The sequence below is a fragment of the Lutra lutra genome, chromosome 4 (assembly GCF_902655055.1).
Source record: "Lutra lutra chromosome 4, mLutLut1.2, whole genome shotgun sequence".
Classification (NCBI taxonomy): domain Eukaryota; kingdom Metazoa; phylum Chordata; class Mammalia; order Carnivora; family Mustelidae; genus Lutra; species Lutra lutra.
Window position 1 is genome coordinate 24,054,371 of NC_062281.1, and position 13,354 is coordinate 24,067,724.

General features: G+C 36.7%; 1 protein-coding gene across 11 annotated transcripts in view; it reads left to right on the forward strand.

The window, feature by feature from the left end:
* The window catches only part of TRPS1 (transcriptional repressor GATA binding 1), a 257,926-nt gene that overhangs the window by 37,104 nt on the left and 207,468 nt on the right, over positions 1–13,354 (forward strand). For 6 of the 11 annotated variants that reach the window (XM_047725096.1, XM_047725107.1, XM_047725100.1 and 3 more), the window contains exons 2-3: positions 7,822–7,979; positions 11,180–12,108. In XM_047725096.1, the coding sequence (XP_047581052.1) occupies positions 7,943–7,979; positions 11,180–12,108 (966 nt within the window). In that variant the 5' untranslated portion in view covers positions 7,822–7,942. The remainder of the gene's footprint in view (positions 1–7,821; positions 7,980–11,179; positions 12,109–13,354) is intronic. The other 5 variants (XM_047725103.1, XM_047725102.1, XM_047725105.1 and 2 more) reach the window with 2 other exon arrangements.

Consider the following 13,354-nt stretch of genomic DNA (forward strand, 5'->3'; position numbering starts at 1 on the left):
TCCACCCTGAACACTGTTTACTGACTATGGTCTGGGCATTGGCTTTCTGTCTTTTATTATGTGTACACTTGAGCCTGCAGGTAGAGATTGAACTGAGTTGGGAGGAATGGGATTTACTAATGACCTGAGAGGAGGATGTGGGCTAGACCCATTCTCCCAGAAATCTGTAAGTCATTGAAAACTACTGATTTTAACTATATGAACCTTAGGTCCCTTAGTTCAATCATGGGTCTCTCTCTAACCTCTTTCTGCATGCCATATTCCATGAAACTCTTGGCTGTATTTTGGTTCCTGAACAAATTTGGTCCAGATAAAACTGAAGTTATTATAAATGAATGACACAAATCTAGTGGACAGAGTGTAGTGTGTTAAATGGGTCACCTTAGTGAACATTAGAAATAATACCCGAAAAAAAAATTAGGACTTCTTTATGCAATAGTATCTGTATAAACTATTAAGCTCTAAGATAACATTGGGCTTATACCCGTCTGTGTGGTTGTGTGTATAATTTGGACATCTGAGATCATATTGTACATAGATGTTTATCTTCTGCCTTTTCCACTCAGTGTTCTATCATGGCTGTAATCCTCTGCCATTACACAATCTTTTAAAATACCGATTCTAGGGCGCCTGGGTGGCTCAATGGGTTAAGCCGCTGCCTTCGGCTCAGGTCATGATCTCGGGGTCCTGGGATCGAGCCCCGCATCGGGCTCTCTGCTCAGCAGAGAGCCTGCTTCCTCCTCTCTCTCTCTGCCTGCCTCTCTGCCTGCTTGTGATCTCTCTCTGTCAAATAAATAAAATATTTAAAAAAAATAAAAAAATAAAATCCTGATTCTAAATCTTTCATGATAATGGATCCTGATCTTCTTTTACTGTTGCTTGCCACGCTGGGGAGAAGAAAAAAAACAAAAACAGAAACAAAACACGCCCTTCAAAATGATCAGATCAAAGCATCTTTGTTTTCTTGCCAAGTTGATGAAGAAATACTGCTTTGCTTAAAAAATATCATATATGTTTTGAAATAAATAATTTTCTTCTTGCTGTGGATATCCAATCTCATTTGGCTTTATGTCACATAATGCCACTTACCAACAAAACTGATGTTGTGTGGCACACAGTAGGAGATGTTGCTCTAGACAGTAATTTTCAAAGAAGAAATTCCAATCCAAATTGAACAGACGCCACCACTGTACAACCCCTAGGACTTTTTAGAGCTATAACTGCTAATGTACAATGTGGATCTATGAGAGGTTTTGTAAAGTATACAGTTTACACTAAACTTAATTTGACCAAGAAACCTCCTTACTATATTTCTTTTTTTGAAACCAATATCATGGGAAGAACATAGAGAAAATTCATAGAACATAGAGAAAATTCTTGAATTTTTGAATTCAAAAATTGAATTCTTGAATTTTTGAATTTTGAATTTTTGAATTCTATGAATTCTTGAATTCATAGAACATAGAGAAAATTCTTGAATTTCTTATTATCTTAAACGCGACTATAATAAAATCCCAGACAGAGCCAGCTAAACTTAGGGTGAGCAGAGGTAGAATGCCCTGAAAATAATGGTTTATTCAAAGAGAAGTTCTTAATAGCTGAAGGTTTCTAAGCCTGTTATCTACCCAAATTATGAAGGGATTCTGGGTGTACCTCTTCTTTTTTTCGTTCAGAAAACTTTTCTCATTCTAGGAGTCAGGAAGAAGTGGCTTAACTTGTTCTATCGGGAGTTGCTTTTAGGTGTAGAATTTTTAAAAAATCATCTTTCTATGGGAGCATTCAGTATACTCAACAAAAGACAAAAATGATTCCAACCTGTGTGTGAATATAATATATTTTTATCAGAAGGGAAAATGATGCTGAATTGGCTACATGAAGCAGTCAGCACCTACTACGTTGGTATTTAACCACATTTGATGTTATTAGTCTGTATTCATTACACGTTGTGAAAGACATCCATCAGGTCTGTTTACTAATTTAAATGGACTTTTCAAAATCATATAGAACAAAGGTCCCTGACTGCTTGGGATTTATACATACTAAGCTGTCCTCTGAACTTACTTCTAGTTCCCTTTCATGGGCTGTATGTTTGCTGATTCCTCATGACATTTGTGCTTTACCCATTGGGCAACCCTGCTTGCTGCTTGGACCTTGGATGGGTGAGTCCTTTGGAGTGGTTTCCTGCGGCAGCCTGGAGATGAGCAGAGTGGTTTACTGGTTTTGCGAGCGAGATGAGTTAAGGATGGTGCAAATTTACTTCCCTTCACTTTGGCTGTTTAACATACATATATTTAACACATACCTGTTATATGTAACATGTGTGTTGAATATTACAGTATATTAAATTTATGTGTGACACACAAACATGTTTCCTCTATGTATATGTATATATACACACACACATATGACTAGTATAAGCTCTCAATATGCCTTCACAATATTTGTTTTAATCTTGGGTCTAGAAAGGCACTCTTAAAAAAATTAATAAAAACTTCGCTTAAGGGGCACCTGGGTGGCTCAGTGGGTTAAGGCCTCTGCCTTCGGCTCAGGTCATGATCCCAGGGTCCTGGGATCGAGCCCCACATCGGGCTCTCTGCTCAGTGGGGAGCCTGCTTCCTCCTCTCTCTCTGCCTGCCTCTCTGCCTACTTGTGATCTCTGTCTGTCAAATAAAAAAAAAAAAAATTAAAAAAAAAACAAACTTCGCTTAATACACTCAGCTGTTCAATGCTGTGAATACGGTGAGCATTCTTACTGAATCTTCGTGGTATGCATTTGTTAGATTCACTATACTATATATGCATGTTAATTTACCAAGTGGATTGGCCCTGATTGACACAGATTTCTTACGGGAGAGCTGAGACAGATGTTAGCCAGTTATATTGCTGGATTTTGTGAGTAATTGAGATTTTCTTTTCTATTGAATAACAGTGGAAAACAGATAAAGCAACGTCAATATACTACAGTTGTACCTTTACTATATAAAGATGTTTTTCAGTATCCAAATGCTGGAAAGTCAAAGATATTTCTGCAAATCTTGACACTCATTATTTTTGTTATCAGTAGAAATCTAATTTACATACAAATAAAATGTCAGTTCCTATCACAACCATCAAGATAAATAAGTACATTTATATTTTTTCATGAGCTAGTCTTTTTGAACTTATGGGCTGTGTTTGGCTCTTTGCCCATCAACTAGGTAAAATATTCTAAGTTTAACAAAGAAGAGGGATGAAGTTACGCCCAACACATACACACATGCAAAGTCATACTGGCCTGTTTGAACCAACAGTTGTCATTGGTACGTTATTTTAATTGTTTTTTTTTTTTTTTTTACCCCCTTTGAGAAGAACAAAAACAAAGGGAAACACAACATACCTCTGAGGAAACAAATGATAACGTTTCTTAATTTGCTTAGTGAAATTGTGACCTTATTCAAAGCAGAGTTTTTAATACATTTGCCTTTCAACTGTTATGAAAGCAAAACTAATCAATTCCCCTTTTGATAACTCATGATGCATATTTGTTTATTTTTGTTGCCTTAATTAGGGAAATAGGTGCACACTTCATTTTTTTTTCACGTATATCCACAGTGTTTTTCTTGTTTTTGTCTTTTTTTAAGATTTATCTATTTTGGGGGGGAGGGGCAAAGAGGAGGGAGAGAGAGAATCTCAAGCAGACTCCCTACTGAGCATGGAGCCCGAATACTGGGCTCAGTCTCATGACCCTGAGATCATGGCCTGTGTCAAAATCAAGAGTTGGACCCTTAACCAACTTAGCCATGCTGGTGCCCTTCTACCATTTGAATTAAACTTCTAGTATGATGTTTTTAAAGGCAAAAAACAGTTTTGTAATTTTCTGCTAAAAGTAAAATGGTTAACGGAATTCTTTCTCTAAGATGTGTATGGGTATGTGGAGACTCATTACCAGACCATCTCTTTTTACTTAGACCAGTACATTTGAAATGAGATATTTGAAATATAGAGAGCAAAGCTCGATGAAATAAAAGCCTAATAAAATGTGTTTGGGCCAACATCAAAACTCTTTGAAAGAGGATATCTAAATAATGTGCATTTTATCTCAGAGAGTCTTGGGTTAGTTCTAGTGTCCAGATGCCTATTAATGGGCTTTGGGCTCTGAAGCATATGTTAAGAGAAGTGATCATTTTGGATTAATTTGATGTGAATTAATAAGAGATTTATTTGATGGGAGTTGTTTGAAGGTGATGACATTTAAATCTCAGCAGGATTTAAGATATCCAAAAATACCTTTAAAGATTCAGGAACAGTCAATTCAGAGAGAGCAAATAAAATAGACATGGATAGCAAAGACCAGGATCTGACATTAGGTTTATGAAGTCTGAAGCAGTTTACAAAAAAAGCAACCTACCATTGAAGTATTGCTCTGGAATCTGAAGAAACAGAAAACATTTAAACTCCTTCAGCAATTCTTGGGTTTATGATTTGGATAAACAATGTTCTCTTGCATTTTATAGTTCACTTAAGCAATCTGATTTTGATCTGTATATATGGAGTAGACAGGATTCAAGGCTTTTTTTTTTTTTTAAACCAATGAGCAAAGACATATGTTCTTTAAAACTGAACTTTATATGTTGTTCATATGGAAGCTATCTAGTTTGCTATAGGCCCCAAACTTGACCTTCCTTTTATTTTGCTATCACTTGCTTAATTCTTTAAATTCTTTGTGGGGGACTTCTGATCAAAAGAAACAATTTGCTATTTTTTTCTTTTCTTTTAATTTTTTAAATAAAACCTACATGAAATGTGTAATTAATAACTCGGTACTCCTAGGTTTGTTGATACAAACAAGCACGGAAGAAGCATATATTAAGGAGAAGACTACCATGTCTTTTCTTGTGTGTTAAGCTTTGATTTCAAACACTTGAATGAAAGTTTTATTATCTGGAAAAACAATAAGAAAATGTCATCTGGTATTGTATATTATGATGACAAGAACTGCTACTTATAATAAAAGTCATACTCGGCAGGATTTGAGACTGAGGTAAAATTATACGGCCTTGCTCCCTTAACTTTTTAGTCTTAGTAAGGTTCATTTTTTCCATCCATCTCTCTCTTTCTCTCTCTCTCTCTCTCTCTCTGTCTGTTGAGAAGGAATCAATCAATTGGAAGTGCACTCAATTGAAATGGTATTTGGAAAGATACTCCAAAGCTTTATTTATTAATTTTGAGAAAGAGGGGTTCCTTATAATTTTCTTTTCTTTTTAAAGATATCCTTCTTTGTTCTTAAATGAATGACTAGTGATAAAACTACAGTCATCTCAGGCGCCTCGGTGGCTCAGTGGGTTAAAGCCTCTGCCTTCGGCTCAGGTCATGATCTCAAGGTCCTGGGATCGAGTCCCACATCGGGCTCTCTGCTCAGCAGGGAGCCTGCTTCCTTCTCTCTCTGCTTTCCTCTCTGCCTACTTGTGATCTGTCTCTGTCAAAGAAATAAATAAAATCTTAAAAAAAAAAACACTACAGTCATCTCACTAGGTGTTTGGCATGTACTTGTGCTGGCTGTACATTTATTGAATGAATGAATGTTGGAGGAAATGAGTAATTGATTGAATGGTAAACCTCAGTGGTATTTATGCCTTCCTTAGTTATTGATGGTTTCATATTTTATAGTCTTTTAGGGAAATTGGATTAAGTTTTCGTAAGGTAAGACTATAGTGCCTAACCCATTAACCAGAACCATTATAGGATCTTAGAGGTGTGAGGAAGTTTCGAAATCATGTATTACAATTCTTTCGTGAATAAGAACAGAGGCTCAGAGAAGTCAAGGGACTGGCCCTTGATTATATCAGCCACTGACAGGAAGCAGGGTCAGAAACTGTACGTGTGGTTGCTGCACCGTTCATCCTTCCTTTGTTTAGGATCAAGATGCTACAAAGAACATAGGAATTTATATCTCTTACCTTCAAGGAGTTTCTCATCTAATGGAAATAAGTTTCTCTAATCTGCATTGGCTCTGGATGTATGTGTGATCTCAGCTCTCTTTTTAAATTATTGTAATAGTTGATTCCTTTGAGTAATTCATTTGATTAGCTATAGCAAAATTCTTTGGAGCAAGTATATGTATAAATACATATACATACATATGAAATAAAACTAAATCATTAATGGCTAATTCAAAATATCTAGATATTAATAGAACATTCAGCTTCCTTTTGCTGTGAAGATGCCATTCTGAAAACATGAGTCACAGTTTTCTATAGAAAGGGATTTTTTTCTTACAGGTTTAAGCATTTTAATCAGTGAGATAAAATAGTTACCAGAATGATATTTTAAGCACTAATGCTGATTATTTCCACTGTCTAATACTAAAATATAGAAATAATGCAGTGTCCTACTATTTCTTATAATACTTTTTTTTAGCTAGGAAATACAAAGAATGCCTTTAGATTTGTTTTAATTTAGGAAATAATTTAAAAATTTGGATTTTTGCAAATGGAATGTCTTACATCTCGGTAATGAAAAGAAATACAAATAGTGCATTTTTTAGGAAGCTAAGCACGTTTTAACCTGCTCAAATATCTCAACACATGATACATATTCCCGTTATATCGGCTGTTAGAGGAGCATTCATCCACCCTCTATCCCCCAGGTCAGTTTTTTTTACCTCACAGTTGAACAGAGGACTAAAGTTTGCAGTTTTGAGTCTCATAGCTCCCACTTAGATTCTTCAGTTCCTCTTTACCCGCTTCACTTTCAGCCCCATTATCCAGTTGTTTATAGTGGACCTGCTGTAAACTGGCATTTTGAACTTGTTTTCATAGTCAGTATGAGGGATATTGCTATTACATAGTTAAATAGAGACGTTTTCAAATAGAGTTCCCCAAACACTCTTTGATGGTGATTATCTAATTATTTTATGACCATCTTTGCAATATCTGGCTCGATACTTTCTTTTTCTTTAAGATTTTTTTTTTTTTTTAATTTGAGAGAGCAAGCGAGGGAGAGCATGAGCAGGGGCAGAGGCAGAGGGAGAGGGAGAAGCACACTCCCCGTCGAGCAGGGAGCCCAGTGCAGGGCCCAGTCCCAGGACCCCGGGATCATGACCTGAGCCTAAGACAGAGGCTTCACCAGAGCCATCTAGGTGCCCCTGCACCTAGATGAAATTAATAATTAATGAAATTAATAATTTCATTCAGATAATGCAGGTGATGGGATAATGATGGTTTAAAACTGGTTCAGTCACTATTGTATGAACTTATTTATCAAGAGCGAAAATAGAAGATTAATAAAACTAGCTGAGAAGATAGCCCATATTACAGTGCGTAATGTTTCTGGAAGTTGGGAAGGCTTACGTAGATCCCAATTCTTGATGGCATTGCAATAGTTCTTTTCTCATCTGCATGGTATACACTGCTGCTATGAGTTTGGAAGAGATTTACAATGCATACCACTTCTTGTCTTCAGCTGTGACTGTATATCAGTAGGTACACCTGGTATCTTTTCCAGAAACATGTCCCCTCCGTGTTTACTAATTAAGATCATCTATCCCCACCCCAGTGTAGGTAAGTATTCTGGTCCTTAGGGTTTGGGAACTTTAGAGGTTAAATCGTACATCACGGTCTATTGTGACAATGACTTCTGTAATCTTTTATATCATGTTCCTCCCTTTCCTGCTGTTTTATTAGAACCCAGGGGAGGGAAGAACTTGCTCAAGGTTTGCTCATGCATTCAGTAGGTATCTTTGAAGCAGCCTGTGGTGCTGGCATATTAATGTATTTTAGGTGTGATATGTTAAAGCATATTTACATCATTTAGGAAGGAAATTTTTTTTGTTTTGTTTTGCAGATGTACAGATCAGCTCTCAAAATGTCTTCTGTGTCTTCCGAGCGTCTTCTAAGACAATTGCATTAGCCTCCTGCTAGTTGACTAATAGAATTAATAATTGTAAAAAGCACTCTAAAGCCACATGCCTTATGAAGTCAATGCTGGGTATGATTTTACAAGTATGTGATCTATTTTTTCAAGTGAAAATGTTAACTGGAAAAGTTCTTGGCACACAGTAAAACATCATGCAATCTGTTATTTGTCTTAAAGATAATAACTTGGGGGTGGCTATAGTCTTACGATATCTAACTTATGACTTGTTGGGGGGTTTCTTCCACTTAGAAGTACTGCAAATGTGCTTATATTTACATAATATGTCATTCTGAAAAATTATGGTGATATAATTCCCATAAAAATTATTTTTCTATAACTACTTCAAAGTATAGTCAACTAAATTAACCAGGATTTTTTTTTAAAGAAGCTAAAAAGAACATGCCCCTTCCACCCATAACAAAAAAGAAAACACAAATGACCTTTCTGATACTTCTTTGAAGTTTTAGCAGTTTGACAGTCTTTGCGATGTATATTTTTAAGGCTGTACTCGGGATAAGGAGTCAGTGAGTCATATGGGTTCTCAAGGTCTGTTCTTTGTGGAAGAGGGAATTGAAATTTGAAAAGATGATAATTTAATTAAATCCTATTTTCTCTTAGTTGCTCTAGTTGCTCCTTCAGTACCTTTTAAACTATGACCTATTTTCTGCATAACAATAAATCAGCAAGGTCTAATTCTTTTTGTTCTGAAAGCAAGTTACATTTTTCAATATTAACGTATTTATGACTATTCACTTTTAAGTATTTTATCTTCGTTCCTTGCTATGTAAAATGTTGCTGTTTTTGTAATCACCTTGACATTAATATATGGGCAGAAACCATTTTTCTCTTCACTTAATGGAAAGATAACCTCAGTGAATTAGATTCTTTCATTTTCATTTCTTTATGAACCTTGCCTTTCATATAGATTTTGTCTTTTTCTGTGTAACATTATTTATTTCATTTTGGTGCACTATCGTTAGGGTTTATTTACAGTGAGAAAAAAAATGTTAAAATACAAATGACATGGTTATTCAGTATCTGTCCAAGAAAAGATTAAATTGCAATGATTACTAAAGACTTTATGTGTAATGGAAAAAACAAAGAGGAAATTCAGGAGGGAAAGGCAAGAGGTGCTATAGCAAATCATCACAGTTTTATGTGTAGTAATGGCTGATACTCTGTAAACTAGAATGTAGGCCAAGTGAAGAATAGCTTTTTTTTTTTTTTACTCAGGCTCTTGTATTTTAAATGATAACTTCTTAAACTTCCCTTTTATTATTTTTGCTTTCATTTTTAGTTTTCCTTTTGTTGACTACTAGTAAAATTTCCCTCCACTCTTCTGTGTGTAGGTGCAGGTTCCCAAGTTCAGTTGCTTCTGACAAAGGACTAGCTGTCTTCCAAAACGTTGACATCAACAAATGAGACATTGAAATGCAAACGTTAAAAAAGAGAGAAGTTAACCAGTGTTTCTTTTTCTTTCTTTCTTTTTTTTTTTTTTTTTTCTTTTTCTTTATCTAACAAGGGTTACCTAGCTGAGTTTGTTTTAGGACCTATTGGTAATGACACCAAGGTGAGACCATATTCCCTCCCCACTCCCTGCCTTGGTCAGACAGGTGTTGACATTACCTCAAGAGCATCACTTGGACTTGAAACTTCAGTCCTCCATCCTAAACTGTTTGTGTGGTTGTTTTTCCAAGAGGAACATAATACATATTCTATTTATATTTGATGACTATGACAGGAAGGAAAGTGTACTTTCTAAAGCACAGTTATATTTTTTGACATCATTTAGTAAAGTGAATTTTTACCTTGGAAATGATCCTTTATACTCAACGAGGGCATTATCTTGGTTCAGTGATTCATATTACAAGAATTTTGCTTGACCAGCTCTTTGGAAATGAAAGAACACCCATCTGTCCAAAGCCAGTGTGGCTTCTCAGCACCTGTGAGAAATTACAGATGAAAACACCTAAAACCTGTGATTAATTTGGATTTTCTCAGGACATTTTGGGTAATCATGGTGTAACTAACTGTTAAATCTGCCCTTGTGGCAGAGTTGACCAGTATAGAAGCCTAGACCTATTAGTCAGTCACAGGTGGATTTTCCTAAGTGATGTTTTAGATGACAACTCACACAGCACTTTCAGTTTTTCAGCTGGGGGATTAACAAACATGAGCCCTGACCCTCAGTTCTCCATTGAGCCTCTGTGACTGCCTTTTTTTAATTGACACAACGTAAATTGTTTCTTATCTCCTTGTACTGAAATTCTGATTCATTAGACTCCACCAGAGGAATTTGTCCCAGTACCCTTACTTTGACCATACTCATTGATGCCATGAACTTGAGAGGCATAGTTGAGCTAGTGTGTGAGGGTGAGCCATGATGAGCTAGTATTTTGCCATGCTGAGCTACGAAATGACAACGTCGTATGGTTCAATTGAATATTGTCCTTTGGTCATCTTCCAGTCTGCTCCTGCTGGGGGGATTGGTATTGTCTCCACCTGACTGGGCGTGAGAACCCAGGACTTGGTTACATTAGCCATCATGCTTGATAGAGTCCCAGTACAACGTAGCCCAGTCCCTCTGATGTGTCCCCGGTCCTCCTCCTGAACTACAGGCAAGCTCTCCAAATGGGGCTTAAAGAAATTTATCGATAGGACAGAGATGAAACATTTGTTATTCTCTATCCCTGAAAGCAATAGGGCAGTTTTCATGTTGTTTATAACATGCTATTTCTGTCTTTTGACTATGAGGATATTTTGGGTGAAACTATTTATCTTGGTTGCACAGTGTGTAACAATATTGAGTTCCAGTTTTGTTATTTATGTATATATACATAGCATATAAATAAACATGGAATATATATTCTATAAACATAAGTGTGTATATATTTTATCAACATAGTATGTGTTCATATTATATATAATATATAAGGTTTATAAATAAGCATATGTTGTCAATTATAACTGAAGATTAGGTGAGCAAAAAATATAATTGGCAAACAAGAATAAAGGAAAGATAGAGCTAGTAATAATCAATATTTTGATATTTATAAAGCCATTTAAAAATAGTAAATGAGCCACTCTATGACAAAAATAATTCCGAGTGTAAATATTTGCTTTAGTCTCTGTTTTTTTGCTATTTTTAAAACATTTTTCCCCTAGAGAAACGTTTTTATATGCACCTTATAAAGCCTTGAATAGAATAAGTAAAATGCTCTAGATTAGATCACATATCTGCAGCTTTCAAATAACCTTGCATCTCCTTTTCCTTGCATTTTTACAGATATGGTCCGGAAAAAGAACCCCCCTCTGAGAAACGTTGCTAGTGAAGGCGAGGGCCAGACCCTGGAGCCTATAGGTACAGAAAGCAAGGTATCTGGAAAGAACAAAGAATTTTCTGCAGATCAGATGTCAGAAATTACGGATCAGAGTGATGCTGCAGAACTGAATAACAGGGAGGAGCATAGCTCGCATGGCCAAGATCCGTCCTCTAGCAGCAAGAAGGGCTTAAAAAGCTCAGTTCTGAGCGAGAAGGCTGGCTTCAATTATGAAAGCCCCAGTAAAGGAGGAAACCTTCCCTCGCATCCACATGATGAGGTGACAGATAGAAATATGTTGGCTTTCTCATCTCCAGCTGCTGGGGGAGTCTGTGAGCCCTTGAAGTCTCCTCAGAGAGCGGAGGCAGATGACCCTCAAGATATGGCCTGCACCCCATCAGGGGACTCGTTGGAGACAAAGGAAGATCATAAGATGTCACCAAAGGCTACCGAGGAAACGGGGCAAGCGCAGAGTGGTCAAGCCAATTGTCAAGGCTCAAGCCCAGTTTCAGTGGCCTCCAAAAACCCACAAGTGCCTTCCGATGGGGGTGTAAGACTGAATAAATCCAAAACTGACTCACTGGTAAATGACAACCCAGACCCGGCACCTCTGTCTCCAGAGCTTCAGGATTTTAAATGCAATATCTGTGGGTACGGTTACTATGGCAATGACCCCACAGATCTAATTAAGCACTTCCGAAAGTATCACTTAGGACTGCATAACCGCACCAGGCAGGATGCTGAGCTGGACAGCAAAATCTTGGCCCTTCATAACATGGTGCAGTTCAGCCATTCCAAAGACTTCCAGAAGGTCAACCGCTCCGTGCTCTCTGGTGTGCTGCAGGACATCAATTCTTCAAGGCCTGTTTTACTAAATGGGACCTATGATGTGCAGGTTGGTGCCCTGTGTGCTGTTATCTCTTCGTACAGAAAAAGCAATCAGTCATGAAATGGGAATTCGTACATGTGTGTTCAAATCAAGCTCCCAGTACCAGAGGGGTGGTCTGTGAGATTCAGCAGGACAGATGGACAGACTCCATAGCTGATTTATGCAAATGTGTAATCAGAGGCGTCTTTCATCCCTTATCATGGAAAATAATCTCAGTATTTCTACTAGGTTGGGAAAAGTCTTTTCATGGATTAGCTAGGCTTCATATTTCTGGAAATATTTCATGGTAATTTGATGTTTTCCCAGTCTTCCAAAAATGGCACTAATCTTTATGGTTCCACATGATGGTAGTTTATGCTTTGTTCTAGTTTTAGACTAGAACTCTTTTGCTGTCCTCTTTCCTTCAGTGAGGATCTTTCCTGTGTCTGGCATCAGGATTTGGTTTTTATATTCAGCCTGACATCCAACTGGACTAGATTTGGGTCATACTGAGAGTTGAGGGGATAAACTCCAGAAAAAGGAACATAATTGCATATGAACATTTGGAAATAAAAGTTTACATTGATTATAAAGAAGTCAATGTGATTGTAAGTACTAGGGACACCAGAATGACCTTGGTGCAGGCCAGTAAAGCATTCTTTTCTGCATTTAGGGAAAACAGTAATTTAAGAAAGCATTTAGCAGTAATTTAGATTTCTGTTTTTATTAAAAGTGGCATACCTTTTTGATCTACTCTTCTGTCTTTAGTTTATGGCATATGTGAAATGAAAAAAAAAAAACCTACCATTTCAAATAGAATGAAACGCAGAACTGACTCTAAAGAAATGTATTCGTTTCATTTTGGCAATTTTAGCATAGTCCAAGCTCATGGTCAGCTTGAGAAAGTATATTACTTTCTGTTACAGTCTGTAGATTTTTATTGTATTATTTGGTGAGGGGATTTCAAAACATATTAGGTGTAATATTAACCTTCTTTAGGAATGATTAGAAGAAGTACCAGAGAACTAATGAAATTACATCATACTTATTTGACCTCCCCAATCCCTTAAAATATCAGTCATTTTTATCAATTCAATAGCTCTGGCACATTTGCTGTAGACCTCTCTGCTGACCTGGTGCCAGTTAAGAAAGGCAGGCAAAGGAATTATAAATAACAGGTAGTGAACATATTTTGCAGTCCTTGTAAAAAGAATCAGAGGAGAAATTTCTAGGCCTTTAAAAATGTCAGAACTGCAATCTTACCACTTTAAGG